Source organism: Podarcis melisellensis (genome assembly GCF_964234715.1).
Source record: "Podarcis melisellensis genome assembly, chromosome: 6".
Classification (NCBI taxonomy): Eukaryota; Metazoa; Chordata; class Lepidosauria; order Squamata; family Lacertidae; genus Podarcis; species Podarcis melisellensis.
In genome coordinates this window covers 1,513,989-1,535,588 of record NC_138538.1, presented here as the reverse complement: position 1 = coordinate 1,535,588, position 21,600 = coordinate 1,513,989, and the positions used below count along the sequence as shown (strand labels likewise).

General features: G+C 49.8%; 1 protein-coding gene across 1 annotated transcript in view; it reads right to left on the bottom strand.

Annotated features, from left to right (window-relative positions):
• The window catches only part of CTNNBL1 (catenin beta like 1), a 91,939-nt gene that overhangs the window by 45,586 nt on the left and 24,753 nt on the right, over window positions 1-21,600 (bottom strand). The window contains exons 2-10 of the mRNA XM_081916934.1: window positions 21,095-21,280; window positions 19,982-20,088; window positions 15,930-16,069; window positions 11,160-11,257; window positions 7,884-7,977; window positions 6,337-6,428; window positions 4,557-4,629; window positions 4,190-4,248; window positions 2,852-3,000 (exon numbers count right to left, since the gene is read on the bottom strand). Coding sequence (XP_081773060.1) covers window positions 2,852-3,000; window positions 4,190-4,248; window positions 4,557-4,629; window positions 6,337-6,428; window positions 7,884-7,977; window positions 11,160-11,257; window positions 15,930-16,069; window positions 19,982-20,088; window positions 21,095-21,280 — 998 coding nt within the window. The remainder of the gene's footprint in view (window positions 1-2,851; window positions 3,001-4,189; window positions 4,249-4,556; window positions 4,630-6,336; window positions 6,429-7,883; window positions 7,978-11,159; window positions 11,258-15,929; window positions 16,070-19,981; window positions 20,089-21,094; window positions 21,281-21,600) is intronic.

The window sequence follows — 21,600 nt, the reverse complement described above, 5'->3', positions numbered from 1 at the left end:
AGCTAGTGGAGTTTGAGGAGAAGGTGAGGTTGGGTCAAGTTATACCATGATGATGATGATCTGCCCTTCATCACCAGGTCCAGGACAGGTCACAACCATTTAAAATTCAGATTTAAAATGAAAGAGATTACAGGAAAATGGTAGGTCCTGAAAACACACATCTCAGGGGTCCAGGCAGAGGTAGAGGTGCATCTTCAGCAGTCACCAAAAGCTGTAGAGTGAAGAAGCCAGATGCACCTCTGTGGGAAGGGAATGCCACAACTTAAGGACTGCCACAGAGAATGCCTCTCCAAGACTAACCCCTCCCCAAACTTCTGAGGGAGCTGGAACTAGCAATGGGGCTCTCTCTGCTGATCTCAACACCCGAGAGGGTTTGCAGGGAAGGAAGTGGTCTCTAGGGTACCTGGGGCCTAGCCCTTTAGGGCTTTGAACACTAACGTGAGTTTCTTGAATTGAACGGGGCAACGAACTGGCAGCCAATGCCGCTGTCTCAGAACCGGAGCTGCAGGGGTTCTGAAGGCAACTCAGCCAGGAATCGGACCGCTGCATCTTGGACCAGCTGGAAGTTTCAAGAGTCGTCTTCAAGGGCAACCCCAAGCACGCCACACTGCAATAATTTGGTCCAGATTCTGTGGGCTACAACTGCAGTCAGTCCCAACCAACGGCCAAGTATGATGCAGCTGCAATCAACAGCATATGGAGGCACCATGTTGACTGTGCCCTGGCCTTTAGTATTTGGAGGCCGCAACGCTGTGCCATCTGAAGGCTCACGAATACAGCAATGGGAAATGGCTGCGCATTTTGGGTTGTGCACACACAGACACCCCATGCCTAGCCATCCCTATCAGGGAAAGAGAGGTCCCACTCCATTCTATGGTGGAGGCAGAGGTGCTACAGCAGCAGCAGCAACAGATGGGGCTGCTGGTTTATTTACGCTTTGCCCTTCAGAGCTCCTTTTAAATGCAGCTGCATCCAGGGAGACATTTTCTCCTTGTTGTTATTTGCCAGCTAGTACCAGGGAAGAGAAGGGTGGTGAACAGCACAGCCCCCTCCCCACTCCACCCAAAAAGGAAGGGAAGCCATTAAAAAAAATTAAAAATTAAAATGCAAGGTCCCACCCATATGGCTCAAGGACTCCAGGTGATTAGTTCTGCAAGGCTAGCCGTGCAAGCTTAGCGTTCAGAGGAGAAAAGGACGGGAAATCCAGGAGGCGGGGGGGGGGGGGGGGAGAGAGAGAGAGAGAGAGAGAGAGAGAGAGAGAGAGAGAGAGGGAGAGAGAGAAGAGAGAAGCCTCCCTCTTGTTCAGGGTTTCAGAGCTTTGCAGCTTTGCTTTAATTAGCCTTAAGAAAACTCAGCACTCCGGTCTGAATAATAATCCACGTTCCTGGTTATTTATTCAGTTCCCTGCTGCTGCTGCCGTTGCACATTACCAGCCTTAGTCTGCAGGAATAGATCATTTCTTGCCAGCCAGCACTTGCCAGCCGCCTCTCTGCGCCGCTCAGCCCACCCAGGGAAAGCGAGCGAGTGGGCGGGCAGGCAGGAAGCCCTGGGCAGGGCGCGGTTTGGGGACGGGCAAGGAGAGATGGATGCCAGAGGGGGCAAGGAAGGCATCGAGGCTGGGACTTGGGCACGCAAGGGGGAACAAAAAAATGGGAGGTGGGTCTGGAAGCTTGTTTCATTAAAAAAGCTCACTCTTAGCAGGGTTAACAGAAGGGGGGAGAAAAAGGGAGGCAGAGCTTTGTATCTACCTCCACAGAATGTCTGTCCGTAGCCACTCGTGGGACTCGCAAGAAACAATGATTGAGCAGCCAGCAAAAGCCTCCAGCATAAAGCCTGCTTGGCAGCACTTTGATTCCAGCTGTGAATTTTGGCATCTCTGGGAGAGCAGGAGCTGGCGGCAGAGGGAGGCGTCTCCAAATGGGCTGCAGCCTTCAGTGACCACCATCAACATCTCAGGGTGCCATACAGGCCTTCAGTCTAGTACTTAAGAAGAACATCTGCTGGATGAGGCCAATGGCCCACCTACTTCAGCATCCTGTCCTCACAGTGGACAACCAGGCGCCCCAATGCGAAATGCACAAGTAGGATTGGAGCTCAAAAGCAACTCTCCCTTCCTGTGGCTTCTGGCAGCTGGTATTCAGAAGCATCCAGCATCCCATCCGGGCTAGTCGGCCTCTCCATCGCCCTCTCCTCCATGCAGCTGTCTAATCCTCTTTTCAAGATATCCTCCTTGTCACAACAGCTCCACCAGCTATCGGTCAGTTTCCAGCACAATTCAAAGTGCTGGTTCTGACCTATAAAGCCCTATACGGCTTAGGTCCAGGCTTTCTGAAGAACCGTAATATTCCGTATGAATCTTCTCGGGTTTTGAGATCTTTGGGCAGAGGCCCTTCTCTCAGCCCTGCCACCTTCACAGGCACACTTGGTGGGGATGCGGAAGGGGGCCTTCTCGGTGGTGGCTGCTATCAGGAAACTTTGGAACTCCCTGCCTAGAGAAGATAGTCCATTTGCTGGGAGCTGAAGGCTTTCTTGTTCCAACAGGCCTTGGGGAACTGACTGTTTTTAACAAAAGGTCTGGTCCTTTGCTGTTTTTATTGTAATGGTCTGTATATTCTAACAGGGCATACATACACAGCCACATACTGTTAATGTTTAATTGTTTTTGGCCTACTATGTTTTTATCTGTTTCTGTTTTAGCTGTGAGCAGCCTTGAGTCCCTGGTCAGGGAAAAAGAAGGGATCGAAATGAATATAATACTAGTACTAATACCCAACCCCTAGATATATTGGGGGGGGAGGAGTTGTGGGGAGGAAGGTCTCGCTGCCACAAGGGGCCAGGCACCAGTTTTCACCTGAGCATGAGGTTCATCAGCTGCAGCCCCTCTCCCTTCAGGAAACGGTCCCGGTTGGAGCTCAGCATCAGCGAGGAGCAAAGGGAGTCAAAGAGGTTCTCCATCATCTCCTGCTCTTCTGCCGCACCAGGGTTGTGGCGCTTGAACACCTGCGTGGGGAGGAAGCCGGAAGGCTTTATTGTCTGTCTCGTCCCTCCTCAAAAAGCAACACCCCCTAAAACAATCTCATAAATATCAGCCCCCTAATTACGGACATCCGAGTGCAGTGAGGAAAATAAACTAGGGCAGCACAGGAAGACATAGGCAGGGGACCCACAAGGTCATATCCAGCTCTCACTGGGAGGTGGAGCTGGTCTGCTCATCACCAGCACCACAAGGAGGTTCCTTAACAACCTGCATGCAGGAAGCTTTTTTAAAAAGGTATTCTGAGGCTTCCGGGAGCAGCCGTGGGTGGGTGGGTGGCAGTGAGGGTGGTGTAATAGTATCAGACTAGGACCTGGGAAGCCAGGGTTCAAATCCCCACCACTCGGCCATAACGCTCCCTAGATGTGACCTTGGGGGCTACTCACTGCCTCTCTCAGCCTAGCCTACCTCCCAGGGTCATTGTGGGGATTAAATGAAGAGGGGGAGGACCATGTGTGCACTACCTTGAACTCCTCGGAGAAAAGGGGATTTGGGTGGCGCTGTGGGTTAAACCACAGAGCCTAGGACTTGCTGATCAGAAGGTCGTGGTTCGAATCCCTGCGACGGGGTGAGCTCCCGTTGCTCGGTCCCTGCTCCTGCCAACCTAGCAGTTCGAAAGCACGTCAAAGTGCAAGTAGATCAATAGGTACCGCTCCGTCGGGAAGGTAAAGGGCGTTTCCGTGCGCCGCTCTGGTTCGCCAGAAGCGGCTTAGTCATACTGGCCACATGACCCGGAAGCTGTACACCGGCTCCCTCGGCCAATAAAGCGAGATGAGCACCGCAGCCCCAGAGTCGGCCATGACTGGACCTAATGGTCAGGGGCCCCTTTACCTTTATAAATGCAATGAAATAAAGTAAGTAATGACAAGGAGCGCCTGGTGACCAAATTCTCCATGAATGCCCCAGGAGGTTGGACTAATCCCTTCCAACTCTACAATTCTATGGTTCTTTTAAAGTCATCCAAACTGGCAGCGAGCAAATGGGGCTGTGCCCCTGTCAGGATGGCAGGCATGCGCCTCGAAGCGCATATATGCTGTGAAGCACCTGCCGTTGCCACTGCTGGGAGCTGCTCTCTGCTCCTGCCCTTCCTCCCTGGTTCTAAAAGCCTGGCTCTGGGGCTCCCAATGGCAGGGAAGATGGCAGCGAATTACTCACAGATAACTGCTGAAGCAGCACATCGATTCCATCCAGTTCCCCGAGCAATTCCCTGTTGTCTACAGGAAGAGAGGGAGGGGTGGGGGAGAATGAAGCCAACTGTCAGATTTTACAGCCATCTAACACCGATATATCAGCAAACAAAATCAATATGGCTTGACAGAGTACAGAAGCTGCGGAGAGAAAGAGGAGGGAAGGAGACAGAGAGTGAGCAGAAGGAAGGGGAAGCCAAAGGCAGGAGGGGCGAGGCACCAATGGGGAGGGAAACAGAGGGAGAGAGTGAGTGAGTGCGGAAGCTGTCATGATCTGAAACAAGCCAGAGGCACAGCCCAGCAGAATACCAATCCGCCCAAGTCAGCTCTCTCACCGTCCTTATTCTGGAGGAGGATGGCCAGGACCTCGCTGCAGTAGAGCTTGTTGGCGTCAAAGGGCATCTTTGCCTGTTGGAAGAGTCAGAGCAGAGAAGCAGGTCAGGTGAGAGCGTTAGGAGAGCATCTGCTAGATCAGGAACAGCATCCTGCTCTCTCATGGAGGCCAACTGGGGGAAACCAGCGAGAAGGATCCGGGCACGAGAGCACTCAGCCTTCCTGTGGCTTCCAGGAATTTCCTCTGCAAATTTGTCTAATCCTCTTTTAAATGCTTCCAGGTTGGTGGCCATGGCTGCCTCCAGTGGGAGGGAGTTCCACCGCTTAGCTATGGGCTGTGTGAAGGAGGACTTTCTTTTGTCTGTCCTGAACCTTCCAAAATTCAGTTTCGCTAGACGTCCATGAGTTCTTGTGTCATGGGAGAGGGAGGGAAACCTTTCCCGAGCCACTTTGTCCATGCCATGCGGGATTTTATCAAATTCTATCATGGCGCCTCTTAACTCTCCCTTTCTCCAAACAGGGAGGAGAACCCTGGGAAGTTCACCAGATCACTGCCCCACGAACAGGAAAGCTCCCCATTAATGACCCTCCTCTATACTGGGATGTCTCTGCTACCTGGTCACATTTCATCCAACCCACCGGAACCCTCCAGTGCGGGAAGGAAGAGGGGAAAGGTGTGGATCCTGCACCGAGGACTGGGAATTTTAAAGGTGGCGAGGCGACGGTGGTGCCTCGAAATGGAGGAGCTGCATTGCTATTTCTAGATGCCCCAGTTTCTAAGACATTGAGTTAGCAGGATAATTACAAAGCAGAGACCAGTTTTATGCTCAAGACAGACTTGCATAGAATAAAATTAGAATAGTGGCTTGCGGGGGGCGGGGGAGAGCAGAAAACGTAAGTTCTGTTATCACCTGCAACCAGCAAATTACAAATTGCTTCTGCTAACAAGTGCATAGGGTCACAGAGGAACATTTATGGGTTTTTGCAGCAGGCGGCATATTCCTTACAGGAGTGCGCAGGGGGACTTGTGGCAGCCAGAGAGCAGGGGAAGATGGAAGGACAATGGCTCTGCTCAAACGATAAACTGGGCCCTTGGGCATTCCTGGTTCAGCCAGCTTATCTGAAAGGAAAGGCATGAAGGACAAGGACAGCACAGAGTAGGGGGACACTGCCTTCATCTGCCTCCTCATCCCAAAAGAAAGCACTTCTTCACACAGCGCAGAGTTAAACTATGGAACTCCTTGCCACAGGAGGCAGGCATGGCCACCAACTCGGGTAGCTTTCAAAGAGGATTGGACAAGTTCATGGAATTGGAGAGGGCTGCTGATGGCTCCTAGCCAAGATGGCTCTGCTCTGTCCTCCACAGTTGGAGGCAGCACTGCTTTGGAATACATCTAAATTCTAGGACCTCTCCTGGTATCGATGTGAAGTTGACCAGTCGGGGGGTAGACTTTCCCCCCTTTTAAAGATGGGGACAACATTTGCCTGCCTCCAGTCTGCAGGGACTCCGCCTGCTCTCCAAGAATTCTCAAAGATTATTGACTCTGAGAATAAATCTGCAAGCTCCTTTAGTACCCTTCGGTGCAGCTCATCAGGCCCTGGAGATCCGAAGTCATTTAAAGGAGGTGGGAGAAGAGCTGACAAGGAAACACCTATCTTGGGCCGCAGCTCCCTCCTTGCACCACAGGCTGAGAGCTAGCCGGGGGAGCAATAAAAAGGGAGGACAAGAGGTGCTAAAATCAGTGTCTGGCGCATGAATCAGGAGAGGCCTGGGTGACTTGCCTTCAGCCTCTTGAGGAGCCACTGCATGAGGCCCTGCTGGGCAGCGTCTGAGCACATCTCTGGCCGGAACTCTGCCATGTTCTCAATGATAGCTTTGGAAGGAAGGGCGGGGAAGGAACAGGTAAGAAAAAGAAAGTTACGGCACGGTTTTATTTCTTTTACAGATATTAAGGCAAATGGTGACTCTGTGCTTGTCACAGTACATGCAAATTTCTGGCTCATTTAATACTATATAGAAACTTTATTCTCGATTAGGACAGAACTCACAGATGAAGAATACTTTCATATTTTATAAATCTTTATTATTTGTAAAGGGAATCTTTGTATGAATTAATACTTTACCATCCCTCTTTGGAGTTGTTCTTTATATCTGAACTATTTGCCTCCGGAGCTGGGACACTTTATGATTTAAACTTTTGATTCTTGGTGTGGGGAGGGGTTTCATCTCGTTAAGATTGCACTTTTGGGGCAGTTAATAAATCAACAAAAATTAAAAAGTAAATAAATATCCAGGTTTAAACCAGAATTCATAATTATGAACGCACACACCCTACCAAAAAAACCCCCCACCAGCTGGTCTTCTTGAATTGGTAAAAAGCCTTACATAGCAGAGGGTCTATTGTTTTTGTGGCATTTTTTTCTCTGTCGACAAACCAACCAGCTCTGACACAAGGGCCATTACTTTGGGGTCATTCTTTGCAATGTTGCCCAGGAAGCGCGATTCTGTGTCTGGAAAAGGCATTTATTGGCTGCTGCTTGCTGTGTTTATGGGGAGAAGCAACTTCCTTCTCCAGCATCCAAATAAAGTGAAGAACTCTCCATACACGGAGGGAGAGAGAGAACCTCAAGTTCCTGCATCCCCTGCTACTCCCCCAGCTGCAAAACTCCGTTTTCATCTATCCACATCTACACCTCAATAGCCATTGCACCCAGAAGGAATTTCAGATTCCCAGACTCCAGCACCAAGTCTTCAGGCATTTTCCTTCCCTCTTATCTCCTCTACAGGTATATCTAGTCAGCAAAATATCAACCTTTTTTAAAAACTGAGTGGAAGATGACAGATTCAGAGGGGCTGCTGGCCATTATATTGTGGTGGAGCTGATTTAAGAGACTGCTCCAAGGAAACAGGGCGGTTAGGTGGTCATCTGATTCCAGCACCCGGCTGCAAGGGAAACATCAGTATGAAGGAAAGCAGGGTAGTCGCAGATACACCTCAACTCATTATTTCCACTCAATAATGGACGGCTGAAGGGATGTCCCTACATTCCTAAAGTTACGTGGAAGCCCTCGCTATGGAACAAGGTGAGTGATGGAGTTATTAGTCAGCTGATTGCCTTCAAATATACTGCTAAGAGATAGCACAGCTGACATTTTAAAGGCCTGGCTGCACTCTAAGACCTGCTCCCAGACCCCGACACCAGCAGGTACATCTGCTCTCAAATGTGATCCACCACGTGGAGCTCTATGAACATTATAAAGCAGTGACACACATCTGTGTCCTTGCCGACTGGTCCACGATGAGAGGTTGTCCTTCAAGCCCTCCTTACCCAGAGTGTTATGGACACCATCTGCCTCCTCCTTGACACTTTCATCCAAGCGCTCCAGATTCTGGACCAGCAAGGCAACCACCTGTCCATCAACCTGAGCCACAAAACAGGGAGACATCAAGGTTAGGAGAGGGGGTGGCAGAAAGCAGTGCAGAGCAGAGGAGTTGGTGGAAAATCAGAAGTCAAAACATAATATTATAACAACAACCAACACTGCAGTGAGATGCACTCTGATAAAGGAACAAGCTGGCTCTCAAAGCTCCCCCCCCCTTAAACTCCACTGCAGAGTTTTCCCCGTAATTAATTGGACAACTTTCCTACGTCAGACACAACCGAAAAACACCTGAAGAATGTGAACCTTGTCACAAGTCTGCTATTCCCTAAATCATGCCTTGATTGACTTATAATCTCCCTGAATTCCAAAGTGCCAAGCGGAACAACCCAACTGGGCATCAGCTGCCTGTCAGCCTTGAAAGCAATTGCCAGTTGCGGATGAAGCAGGATTCCAGTCCTGCTTGCCTGCTGAGGGGCTGGGGCAGAATCCAAGGGCCAGCAATTACGCATAATGAAAGCCTTAGGGAAGAAATGCCGGGAGGAGGAACACACACCAAGCAATCACTCCCTGCCTTTTATGATGTAGCCTGCACAACGAATGCAGCTGAAGGCAACTTTATCTGATTAAAATTATCTTTGGACACGAACAACATTCACTCTGAGCACAATTTAGCAAGCCAAGACATCTGCTATTATGCTGCAACCGATTTCACTGAGCTGGTTCTCATTGTTTATTTTTATTATTTACTGAATTTAAGAAGAGCCGGCTGGGGTAGACCAAAGGGGGCCCCATCTACCCAGAATCCTGCTATCACAGGGGCCGACCAGATGTCCCAGTGGGAAGCCCAAAAGCAGGATTCAAGCGCAAGAGCCCTCTCCCCTCCTGCAGTTCCAACAACTTGTACTGAGAAGCTCTGCTGCCTCCAACTGTGGAGGAATAGCAGAGCCATTGGGGCTAGGAGCCATTGACAGCCCTGCGGGTGAACATTAGGGTGGGAAAACCTAAACACAATGTGTTTAGGCTCCGCAAGGACAATCCATAGGACCCTGAGTTCTTAGGTGGGTAGAGTCCACGGGATGGACCTGAAGCAAGGAGAGTCAGTAATGGTGTGGGGGTTCGTGTCAGACTAAGACCTGAGAGACTGTCACGGTCCGGTCTACGGGCAATCAAAGTCCCGGCTGAGGACGTTGGGACCGGGGGCAAGATGGTGGGGTGGGAGCAGGAACAAGAGTCCAGAATCCAGGGGACCAAGGGTCAGGAAGCAGGGAGTCACAAAGTCAAGAGTCACAAAGAGACCAGGGTTCAAATCCCCACTCATCCATGAAGCTCCCTGGGTGTGACCTTGGCCCAGTCGCTGCCTCTCAGTCTAACCTACCTCACAGGGTTGTTGTGGGGATTAAATGAAGGGTGGGAGAACTATGTCCACCCCCTTGAGCTCCTCGGAGGAAAAGGTGGGGTATAAATTCAATAAATAAATGCAGTAAGTAATGAGTTTCCTTGATGCTCCATCCTGAAGATTTGCTGGCACAAGAATCATTCAAGAAAGCATCCCCTGGAATCTAACCATGTGGACAGAACTGAGCATGACCAACTCCTGCCCTTCCAGCAGATCTGACTAGATGGTCCGTTAAGATACCCTATCCAGTTCCACGGACCAGAGCACCCTCACAATTTGATGTCAGAACACCACAACACTCGTGGGGTGTGAAATCACGTTAGCGGGCAATCCAGTGACCTTGGCTCGAATGTCCAGAAAGTAATTATTCCCGTAAAATAAAGGGGAGTCATTCAGAAGTCAACCGTGACCCATTTCGCTCAAGGTAGACAATAAAGCACTCTCGAAACCTGGCTATTGTCAGCAGGCTTGGAAGAAAGGAGCAGGCACAAAGGGAGCTTTTGTCCAGGTTTATTGCTTCTCTGCGCAAGAGATTCAGAACACAGCCTCGGCACCTACTTCTGGTCTCCCCCCCACCCCCACCCAGCCTCGCCATCTCATTCATTCGGCCGGCTCTTGTAACGAAGAGCCGGTAATTAAAAAAGCTCAGAGGCCAGCCAGAAGAACTCATTTGGGGCAACGGTAATTAACCTCTGGAAGGTAACATCACAAACGGAGAGGCAGGAGAGATTGTCGGGGAGAAGTTTGCAGCCGCTGCTCTGCTCCTCCAAACTGACAGCTCCCTGCCCTCTCCACCCCCGCAGAGCAGCCAAAAGGCCGCAGAGCAGCCCAGGTGTTTCACGAGTGCAGCAACCCCTTCCCCTTGAAACGGAGGGTGGAAAGGCTCACATTGAGATGTCTGCACTAGCGCTGACAGCTGGCCTGGCGTCCCTTCCAGCACAGCCCCATAGAGCCCACTCAGCCCGGCAGTTCTGGCCAGCTAAAACTAAAGAATTCTCCCCAGGAAAAGGTGATTAGGGCATGGATGCATTTCCCGCAGTGAAGGAGGAGCGCCCTTCAACTATGTCAGCCGCTTTGCCTACCATTGCTTGCTGCGAAACCAGAGGGGCTGGAAGAGAGAGGTGGAAGGGGAGCTCAGCAGGGAAGAAATGGAAGTTTAGGAGGAAGAAGGGAATGTCAGAACATCAGAAGAGCCTTCTGGATGAGGCCAATGGACCACCTAGCCCAGCATCCTGTTCTCACAGGGGCCAGCCAGATGCCCCAAAGGGAAACCCACAAGCAGGAATTGAGAACAAGAGCAGCCCTCTCCTTTCCTGTGGTTTCCCGTAAGTGGTATTCAGAAGCATGGCTGACTCTAACCAAGGATATTCTCTCCTCTCGTGCATATTCCCATTTAGTCCTTTCTGTCCCCGGATTTCCTGCGGAGAAACCAAAAGGGTGAGCGTATCCATGGCTGCTAGACCCAATGGTTGAGCTTCTCCACCCGCTGTTCAGAGCGTATTCAGGTGTTGCACTCAGGGCCCACCAGGTCCAGCTGTCGGCTGAGAGACCAGGATGCTGGACTAGGTGGGTTCTTGGCCTCACCCTGCGAGGCTTTTGCCATGCTCTCACGAGAACAGCAAATGGCAATGCACCCTGACCCTCTTCTTTCAAGCTGAGTGCTTGCCTTTGAAAGCACTGTTCATCTCTCAATAGTCGCAACCAAACAGATGGCTGTGTATGGCCGTGGTAACCCCGGCTTGGCGTTACAAGGAAATGCAAGCCAAGAGCCAACCACAGGGGGCTCTCACCCGGGCAGGTGGTCTGGCCAGAAGGGGCTACTCACCAGCGCGTCTATGAGGACCTCAGCTCCTTCCTCACTTTCGTGAAGGGTGTCGATATCTGTGAGCTCCTGCAGAAGATCCACCACAGCTATAGACACATGTACAGAACGTTAAGGAACGCCAGATTTTTCAAGTAGGCAAGGCTGCTTGCAGCAGCAATGAAGACACCCCTTTTCCACTGTGCACACACAGACACTGCAGCCACAACAACAGGATCCCTTGCAAAACGAGATTCCAGTAATTAAGTTAATCAGTACCTCTACATGGCAATTGCTTTATTTGGTATGTTTTGACATGCTTTTTATTCATTGCCTGTGACTGCTTTTGTTATATTTTTGTAATTAGGCAAATCTTTTCATGTTGTAAGCTGCCTCGATGGAAAAGCGGCATACAAATCAAAGGTTCTGGCGATGATGAAAGAGGTGCTGTCAAGGGTGACACCTGGCTAGGAAGTGGTGCTGGGGAGCCTGGGAGTGCCAGGTGCTGCCTGCAGTAATTGCATCTGAAAGTGATCGTTAGCCAATTTACATTTATCTTTTTAGCTGTGGCTTGGAAGCAGTGGCTGGACATTTTGTTTGTGGTTGGAGTTTATCTGCAATCCCACCTGGCCCTCTAATTTCTTTTACTCCCCTTTTTCTCAGGAGACAGCCCAGAGTCTCTGCAAGGCCCATGACATCTATGGCTCTACCCAACACCACTCGGCTGCTAATGGGGCTACGACCTGCCCTAAACTTGATAGCCCCATTTATCTTCAACACCAGTCCATGGAGCAGCAGGGGACCGAGGTACCAGGACCCATGTTTGAATGAGCTGACAGCAAGCTAGACCATTTGGGTATGGCTGCAGAGCCTGTCACACAGGCAGAGCAGAATCATAGAATTTGGTATGGACAGCAGCCCTCATTTTATTGACAAGGGATGTGATCTGACAGCCAAGGCATCCTGAAAAAATTCACAGCTTCTGGGGTCAGGCCATTCCTGTTTCCCTGTTTTTTGCTATCTTGCTTGGGAATAATTTCAAAGACTTTCCACAGAAAACAGCGCACTGCAAAAATCCAATCTGTGGATGTCATGCTACCATTGCGAACTTGAAAGCAAAGAGACTCCTAATGAGGCTGCCATGCTCAACTGGGCCAGGATGCTGCTGCCACCAAAAACTTATGGTTTCCAAACTTCTGGTTTCTTGATCCCAAACCTGTAACTCAGGGCTTATGTAACAGATAGATCCTTTAAACCGCAGTGCAGCTCCGTCAGACACATTCCCGCTCGTTAGGCCTACTTGACTATTCTCCCATACGCGGCGATCAATCCTGACCTATTCTCTGCACATCACAAAAGGCAAGCCACATTTTGAGGTGTCCTACATACAGGCCTCCTGAAGTAACTTCCTAGGGCAGCAGAGAAAGCTCACTGCCTTCATCTTGTGCTCCTCCTTTCCCTCCTTCTGGAATGCATAGTTGGACTCCAATGCCAGGCTCCCCAACATAGCGCAGCATCAGAGTTGTCGCTTCTCCACAGAAGATTGAAGCAGCTTGCAGCAGAAAGAAAATGCCCTGCTGAATGTCGAGCCCACAAAGCCTACTTCATAAATGTTGGAAATTTTCTCTGGCCCACCAGGAAAGAGGAGTTGTAGCTGTTATTCATTAGATATGTTGTTGTTGGCCCTCTACAATGGGGTCCCAGAGAGGGCTACAACTAATTAAAAGTACAGTGTAAATCAGTTAAATCAATTAGGTGTCAGAAGCAGATCTGTGGGGAGAGGGCTCCACAGTTTAGAGGCTGCCACAGAGAACACCCAGGCTGTGCTTTCTGGGGCAAGGGGAGGTAGAAACTCCAAGACAAAAGGTGTGATATTAATGCAATAAACAAATAAAATATAATATATGCTGGAGTGATGGCTCCGCCAGCAGCCTCCCAGCCCACTTAAAGGTCCCACTGGGATCACCAGGAGGGTTCTATCGATGAAATCAACAGCATACCAAACAAGCAAGTCATGGGCTCGTGTGTGTATCCTGAAACTTGCTCCAGCATGTAACGAACACTCTTCCACTCTTGCACACCTCCCTCACTTTTGTTAAGACAAGCATCAGAAAGCTGGCTTTCTAGTGAATGGGGGCAAGTACAATGGGAGAAGGGATATTTAGCTTGCAGTCCTTATCTGGGTGGATCAGAGAGTGCGGCTTAGTGTCAAGATTTATCAGGGTGGGGGCTTAACTTATCATTGTAAACTGCGGCCCTTGAGGGATGCAGCAGGATAAATATCTTTGTGCACAGCTCTGCAGGTAGGGAATCAAGAAGATGCTGAAGTCCCTGTGCCGTTAATTCATCTTGGAAAGGGCAAAGGGGGAGAAAAGGAGGGGATAAGGAAAGCAGGATTTGTCTCTGTCAGCCATGCCCTCAAGCCTCAGCTTGGCTACACACACACAGAAAGAGAGAGAGAGAGCGCTCTCTCTTCTGCGTTCCAGTTGCCATCGCTGCAAAATAAAATTTCAAGCTCACACAAGGCCTGTTTCAAGTCTGCAATCCCTCTCCATTAAGAGGCAGCTTTTTCAGAATCAACTTGCTGCAGATGTTGCCAGCTGGGCTGAAGAGGTCTGGAGAAGGAAGCAGCTTCTCTTCCCAGGAGGCTCTCAGCCTTTGCTAATTTAAGCCACCACCTGAGCATTACCGCTTCCTCGCATCCTTGGCTCTGGTTCAGCAGAGGAGCTGCCTTGTCCACAAATTAATTTTATCGCTGGGGATTTTATCCACCTCGCCTCTCCGTCCTCCTTCTGCCAAAGCACCAACCTTAAATCAAGTGTGAAGAGCCAGCTCAGTTTAGCACTCCTTTCGGGGAGGGGCGGGGGGAGCCTTCAAAACATCTCTCTGGTCTCACTTTACACAAAGCCGCATTTGCCCAGGTACTTCACTTCAAATGATCCTTGCATTCTCACTTCTGCTAAAACGCAGCGTTTCAAGTCTACTGCTTTGCCTTCCAACATTTCAGAGGAGTCCCAGCAGCTCTTGGCAACCGCGCCTTCCCCGGGGGGGCTGCAGGTCACCAGCTGAGCCTCTGCCCCCAATCTAAATGACAGATACAGGATGACACCGCTTTGCTCAATGCAGGGCTGAGCGATGGATATTCTGACAAGTCGTCAGCAGTGGCCGTCACTCCCAGGCATTAGCTTCTCAGGGTGGAGAGACACAACACTCTGCATTCCTTCCTCTTAAAGGTCACTGCAAGCAAGACCACCAAGTCCCAGCCAAACCCCCCACTGTTTGTGTTTTTCCCCGAGAATGACAAATCCATGCTGACCTTTGGGTACAAAATGCCACTCTCAAGCTGCCCGCAAACCTCGTCTCCGGTCAAAGCTTTGCACTGCCGCGAACTAAGGGGACAGAGATGGGCAGGCACAGCAGGCACTTCCTGCTTTGCTGCACTTGCTGGGCTTTAATACTCGTTCATTGTTCTGGTAACCTGCTGTTCCTGCAACTGGAGCACAGGGTGGCTAACGTAAACTGAATCAAGTGAAGCAGCAAAACAGTGAGACACAATTAAAACCACAAACCCACAAGTCTTAACAGAGTGCAGCTTACACAATCATCTCCAGCACCACCAAAAAAGCATTTTTCTCCAAACCGTATACCTGGACAAATAAAGATGTATTTAGCCTTTATCTACAGGTTTCTCCTGCAGGGTTATTTGATGTTATTGTTAAGCAACCGGGGGAGGGGGGGAGTTCTGTGAGCACAGGCACCACCACCAAGAATGCCCTGTCTCCTGTGACTGGCCCACTCACCACTCCAGCCAGCGGGACCAAAGACAATTGACTTTGCAATTTTTCCACTCCCTCCAGGGAGAAGATGAGCAGTGGGGTTTGATCTGCAGAACGTTGTTCTCTGCAGAGGCAAGCAAGCAGCAAAAAGCCTAATACAGAATCCCGCTAAACCCAGGAGCAAAGAGCTTGTCTTGCTCTGAATGCCAGGTGAGAAACAGTCACAGGTTGGAGAGCTGCAGCTCACGGGAAAAGCTCTCCAGAAAAACCATGTACATTTTCATGGAGGAATCTGGCCTGCACCTTTTGGACACACACTGCCCAACTTGTGATTAAACATTCCCACTGCAACAGGGCCATCCTTAAATGACTCAGAACTTTGGAAAATCCTTATAAACAAGTCGTGTGTGTGTGTGTGTGTGTTTAGCCTGCCTGCTCATTTGCAGTCCTTTTGCCATGGCACTTCTGTGCCTAGCAGACCAAGCTCGTTTCATTTGATGTGGGATGTGTGGGGAAATGGGGTAGTACTTCTGATGAAGGACATGCCGTACTCCTTCTGGGGTCCTTTGTCCACCTTTGGTCCTCATCCTGCACTCAACTCTCACCTGTGGCTCCTAGCAGGTGTCAGCATGTGTCTGCACCTTCAGAGAAACACTGCGCTCTCTGCAGCCTTGAATTACTATTCCCAGTCTCACCTGCTCCCAAGACGTGGTCTGCTTTTTCTTCTGCTGCTTTTCCCAGACTGGGTTCCTCCCCTGCCAAGACTGACCTCTGCAACATCAATCCTATCAGCACAGCTCAGGCCCCCTCTAGCCCAAGGTCCCCCCGCTGGCTTTGAGGCCGAGTGACAATGCCACAGCATGCTGCTCTGAGCATGCATGCCTGGCTTCAGACTCTCACGAGAATCCCAATTGTGCTGTGAGTGGTAATACACAGAGAGGGGCAGCGGCAGGAAACCAAAACTGCGGGGGGGGGGCACTGACAACAGAGCCTGGCTCATCCACCACAGAAAGGATATCGGTGTTGTCATGGCCAAGCAGCCCGAGGAGGGAGTGCACAGCGTTGAGCTCCACCAGCAGGTGGTACAGGTCCGGCATGGTCGCGATGACGTGCATCTCCTGGATGATGTCGTTGAGATCCAGCTCAGACTCCATGAACCTGAAGGAAGAAGCAGGGCAAAGTTCAGCAGGGCAGGAAAGGTCCAGGCCCCACCGGCCAGCTAAGTGCCCCCTGGGGCAGATATGGCTGCTGCCATCTCACTGGCCATAGGAAACCCCAAAGCAAAGAAGAAAGCAGGAAGGGGCTGAGGGAAGGCCAGCCTGTTGTGCATATAGACCATGTTCTCACAGGGGATGAGAGCTTCCTTCGATGCACCTCTTCCCCTAAGGCTTAATATATGCTTATTAAATACGCAGCATTCTGCAGCCCTGGACTAGCCAAGGTGGGGCGAATTCCCTTTGGGGGCTCATGTACAGAGATGCGCACCAAGTTCCCAACTGCTCAGGCTTTCTTCAGGAATGCATTACGGGGCAGAATCCAAAGAGAGCTCTCCATGGCTAGTCTCCATTGGAATGCAAACTATATAGGCAAGATGTGTGTCCCCTTGGCTGTTTCATCTTCTCCTCAAACACCTTCTGCCAGGCCCATCGCTCATCCAACCACAATCCTTAGAAACACTTACTCAACCCTTTTTTCCCTTACTGTACATATCAGAACCTTCCTTGTACCTTATTTGGAATTGTTTTTTGACTCTAGCATTTAGCTGTTGGGTTGCTCCTTAACTGGCTCTTACTGGTTTTGTGGTCAGACCATACTCTTGCACATTAGAACTGGGCCTCATTGATAACAGGTTTTGCTGGTGCTTTTCTCTTCCATGTTCCATCTTTCCCCTTCCAGGGCTTCTTTGCTTTCCTTCACCCATTTTCCTGACCCTTGCCTTCCCTCATTTCTCTAGACCTAACCCTGCTCAGACTTACATTCCAGACTGTAAGCAGCTGAATGCTGCTCTCACTGAGGCAGTGACGTGGAGCCACCATCTCACCTGCAGGAATTGCCTTCCTATCAAGGCCAAAGACACTCCCCAAATCCCAAACCCAGCAGATCCTGTTTATGCAGACCCTGGAATCCTCCCCCCCACTCCACCCCCGTCCACCCACACAGCCACCAGACTACCTTGTGGGCTCTTCTGTGTTCCAGCAATCCCCAAAATTTAATTTATAACTCTGTCATTTAGAAGAGAAAGCATGCAAGAAGGATCCAGGCATTTTGTGAAATTGAAAGCTACAGGACTGTGGCGAAGACCTGATCAGCCAAAACTGCGCACATCAGCATAACTGCCCATATCAGGGCACCAAGTGCCAAGGCGCTGAATAGAGAACACTGCTGCTGCTGCTGCTGCTGCTGCTGACGACTGATCAGTAAGTTACATGCAGTGCACGTTCTATTAACTTCAATTGGAAAGTAAAGGAGACAGGGCGCAGAACTTCTCAGAGCCCATTTCAATATTGCAAAAAGCAAAGCAGAGTTTGGAGGAAGATTTTGTTGGGTTTTCATTTTGCCGGGACCCAGAAAAAACGTTACGTTGTTCTTTCATAAGACTGTATACTTAGAGCTGTAAAAACACCCACCGAAAATGATGGCACATATTCAGCTCATCCTGGGCATTCCTAAGAGAGTGGCTTCAGGTGTAAATTAATTACACAAATTCCAAATGCATCCAGTTTATACCATGGGGTTGGGAACTGGAAATCCGAACAGCTCAGCCCAGCTCTTTTGCGTGGATGCCGGCAGGTCCAACGCTTTGGGCTATTATGATATTGATCTGCAGGAGATGTTTGTGCACAAACAAGGGAAAGGACCCTCCTCTCACTGCATGTCTTCAGAACTGCCTTCTACCAGACAGGACTGCGAAGTCCAAGCCTGCTATTTTGGGGACACTGACTGCCTTGCATAGAGTCCAGTTAAAATGTGGTTATTTTTCCATGTAGTATTTTAACAACATTTTTTTAAAAAAACACCATCAATCTTCCCTGTGTAATTTGGTGCCATTATACTTGCCAAACAAAAAGTCCTGTTTGAAATTCAGCAAATAAGGCTTGCAAGCACACCGCTGGCAGAGACTAAATTTGAACCAGATACAATATTGTGATTCTGCCCACGGAGCAAAGGGGGGTTTCATTTTGTTTTTCCACACTGCCTTTAACTCGCCCACTGGGACCCTATCAATTCCGTCCAAGGCGTTCTGCTAAGCAGCTTTTTCTCCACACTTGAAGGAAACTCTGCCCTCCAGAAAGGCTCAGGGTGCCCTGGGGGATCCGGCATGGATCGACTGCTTGCAATTCACCAGCTGGGAGGAACAGCCGAAGCAGGGAGCTGCAGCTCAGCCTCAGCACACCCGCCTGATGCTCTCAGGGGACACAAACACGGCCTGATGGGCCGCGAGAGATCTGGATTCTCACTGGGCTCTGGAACTGAGAAAGAACAAGTGCCAGCAGAGGCTAAGCAGGGTAGCAGACAGCCAAGATAACCGGCAGGGCTGATGAACGGTGACAGCAGCTGCGGGAAGGGAGAGCTATCAATGCAAGAGCCCTGAAGAAGGGGAAACGGTTCGTGGTCCGTAAGAAACTGCCACTCAAAAAGGTCTGCAGCAGAGTGGCAAAACCCATTCCTGCCACAGAATGGAGAGCTCCTCCTCCCTTCACCCCAAAGCTCCCTGGGTGCAGCGTCCAATGGCTTTCATGAACCAACAGCCAGCTGCAGCTGGAAGTGCCATTCAGGCGACCTGGCAAGTCCTGAGTACACTCTTAAAAAATGATGGGAACCTGGTGCAGGTGAGCAGGCAGGCCTGCACCTGGCAGACAACAAAAGTCATCCCAGGCTGAGCTTACGAGGAGTGTAGCAGGCTTGTCAGAGGCTAGAGTGGAGATGTGGGATGCAAAAAGACATGGACCCTGGAGCACAGGAGATGCTGGGGCATCTAAGGGGTAAGAGACCGAGCTGCAAAGCAGGAAATCCCGGATTCAAATCTCACCTCTGCTATGTCACTAGGCAGGTGGCCTTGGGGAAACAGCTCTTGCAGCCTCGGTTTCCCCATCTGTAATATGGGGGTGATAATAACTGACCTGCCATTTAAGGTTGTTTTAGGATTACAAGAAGATATTGAGTAGGCAGAGATCTTTGAACGCTCAGAAACCCTACATGAATTCTTTAAAGGGGAAATAAAAGAATAATTGACTGAGAGGAGGTGGACAGAGAGAAAACTGAGCTGTAAGCAAGCATGAGCTCAAAAGCGTTCAAGGAGGAATAAGGAGCAAGCTTGTTTTTGGTACCCAATCCATACAGGAAAGGAGATTCCGACTAAACCTTAGGAAGAAATTCCTGATGGTAAGAGCTGTTCCAACAGTGGAACGGACTCCCTCAGAATGTGGTGGGTTCTCCTTCCTTGGAGGTTTTTAAGCAGAGGTTGTACAGCCATCTGTCTAACTACCAGTGCTTCAAAATGAAGCCATAGTGTTTTGCCCCGATGCTCAGCCAGTTTCTGCCTTATATAGCTTTCTTAAATGCTACTTGAGCTTCAGTGAAGCCCCTCCTGCTACTTTCAAACGCTGTTTCTGAGCTATATCTGGCATGATGAGAATGTAAAGCAAAGCACATCCCTCTGGTCAGGTCTGTTTTCTTGACACCAAGCGACAGCAGGGCAGAGCCTCGCTGTACAGATTTGCACTGAATAACAGCTTGCCAGATCATGTGCAAGAACAGAAGCTGACCTATCGAATTCACAAGCCACTGGATCCGCGAGAAATTGCTGAGAGCTTTGTTTCTGAACCAAGGAGCCGCCTGACTTTGAAGGCTTATTTCCAAAGTATAAAGAGGTCTCAGTTAAAAGCCTCTGAGTGCCCGGCTCTCATTCTGCAAAATAGGTTTCTCTGCATTAAAAAGCAACAAAGATTTATCCACCAGCTGAAGTCTCTCTCGGCCGGACCTTTTGTTAACAGGGAACTCGAGTTAGTAACCTGAGTATGTTGGACGAAGCAAAAAAAAAAAAAAGCGCCAAATCATTACAAGACTTACTTCTCTGGGTTATCAGGGAACTTGATCCGAAGTTCCTGGTTCTTGTAAGACCTCTTCTCAAAAGTGAGGATCATCTTCTTCACGGAACTTTCATCCAGAGGTTCCTCCTGGCCAAACACACCAATTAACTCATTGTACGAGACTGCATGATTTCCTCGGCTCTCACAACCCAGCAGCTGTGAACTGGTTCTAAGTTGTGCAGTCTCCCCACCTGCCCACCCCCACCTCCCTTTACGACCCTTACACAGAAGCAAGCTTGCTAAATGTCTCTCCTCAATCCCCAAGCCTCGTTCTGTCCCTGGCCAAACCTTCAACAGAAAGGGCAGCCCTCCATGAGTGTTTAGATCCCCCAGGCTTGTTAACTGCTACACAAATAGAGTGGAATCAGCTCCCAAGCCCCATGGAATATCTTGCTCCTGCTGTGGGGGGCGGGGGGAGAAGAGGAGAGGAAGAAGTACACTTGTGGGTCCAGAAGGAAGGGGTGCAACTCAAATCTTATCTCCTCCACATAAGCACAAAACGCTGTTCAACCGTAGAGGAAATTCAGCATCCGCAAAAAAAGTGGGCATTTACTAAGCCGAAAACTGAAGGGCACAAATTCCTGCATTGGGTTTCCTTCCAACTCTACAGTTCTGTAATTCTACAAAATAATCCTGTCCAGCAATCAGGGAAATTCTTCCCGTGCTGCAGACCACAAACCATTGTACAGTGGTGCCTCGCAAGACGAAATTAATCCGTTCTGTGAGGCTCTTCGTTTAGCAGTTTTTTCATCTTGCGAAGCAAGCCCATTGACAGCTTAGCGGATTAGCGCTATTAGCGGTTTAGCGGCTTTTAGCGATCAGCTGTTAAGCGGCTTATCAGTGGATCAGCTGATAAGCGGCTTAGGAAAAGGGGGGGAGGGGGAAAAACCCGCAGGAACTCGCAAGACATTTTTGTCTTGTGAAGCAAGCCCATAAGGAAATTCGTTTTGTGGAGCGCCTCCAAAACGGAAAACCCTTTCGTCTAGCGGGTTTTCCGTCTTGCGAGGGACCACTGTACACTGAATTCACGTGCCTTTGCTTTCCAGAGAAAGAGGGGCAGAGGGGCAGCACAGCCTCCTCACGAGAAAAGTACCTCTTCCTCTTCCTCCTCGCCCTTCTCAATGATATGAAGGACCTTCTTCCTCTCGTCCTCCGTCTCCTCCGTCACAGGGGCCTCCTCTTCCCGGTGACGGCCACGCTCCCGCGCACCGCCCTGCTTGTGCCGCACTTTGAGATCATCTTCCTCATCTTCACGAGGCCGTTTTGTCCCTCTGTTTGGCTGTGGACAGGGGAAAATATATATATAATGATCCAAGAGAACCCACTTCCATCCCTTTCCCTCACACAGGCAAAAGTAATAAAAATAAATGGTTATTTCTTTTAAGGGTTGCTCTCGACACATTGGCACGCTTTATAAACTCCAGATACATACAAGAAATCCTCCCTCTAGTACGCAGGCACCCAGATTTCTTAATGTTTACTTAACGTTTAAATGTATTTATACATTGCTGCAATGTCATCACAATCAATTTTATAAATGTATGGGAACATTTGTAGCAGTCATTTAAAAAGTAACCAACAAAAGCACCAGCTGCAGCT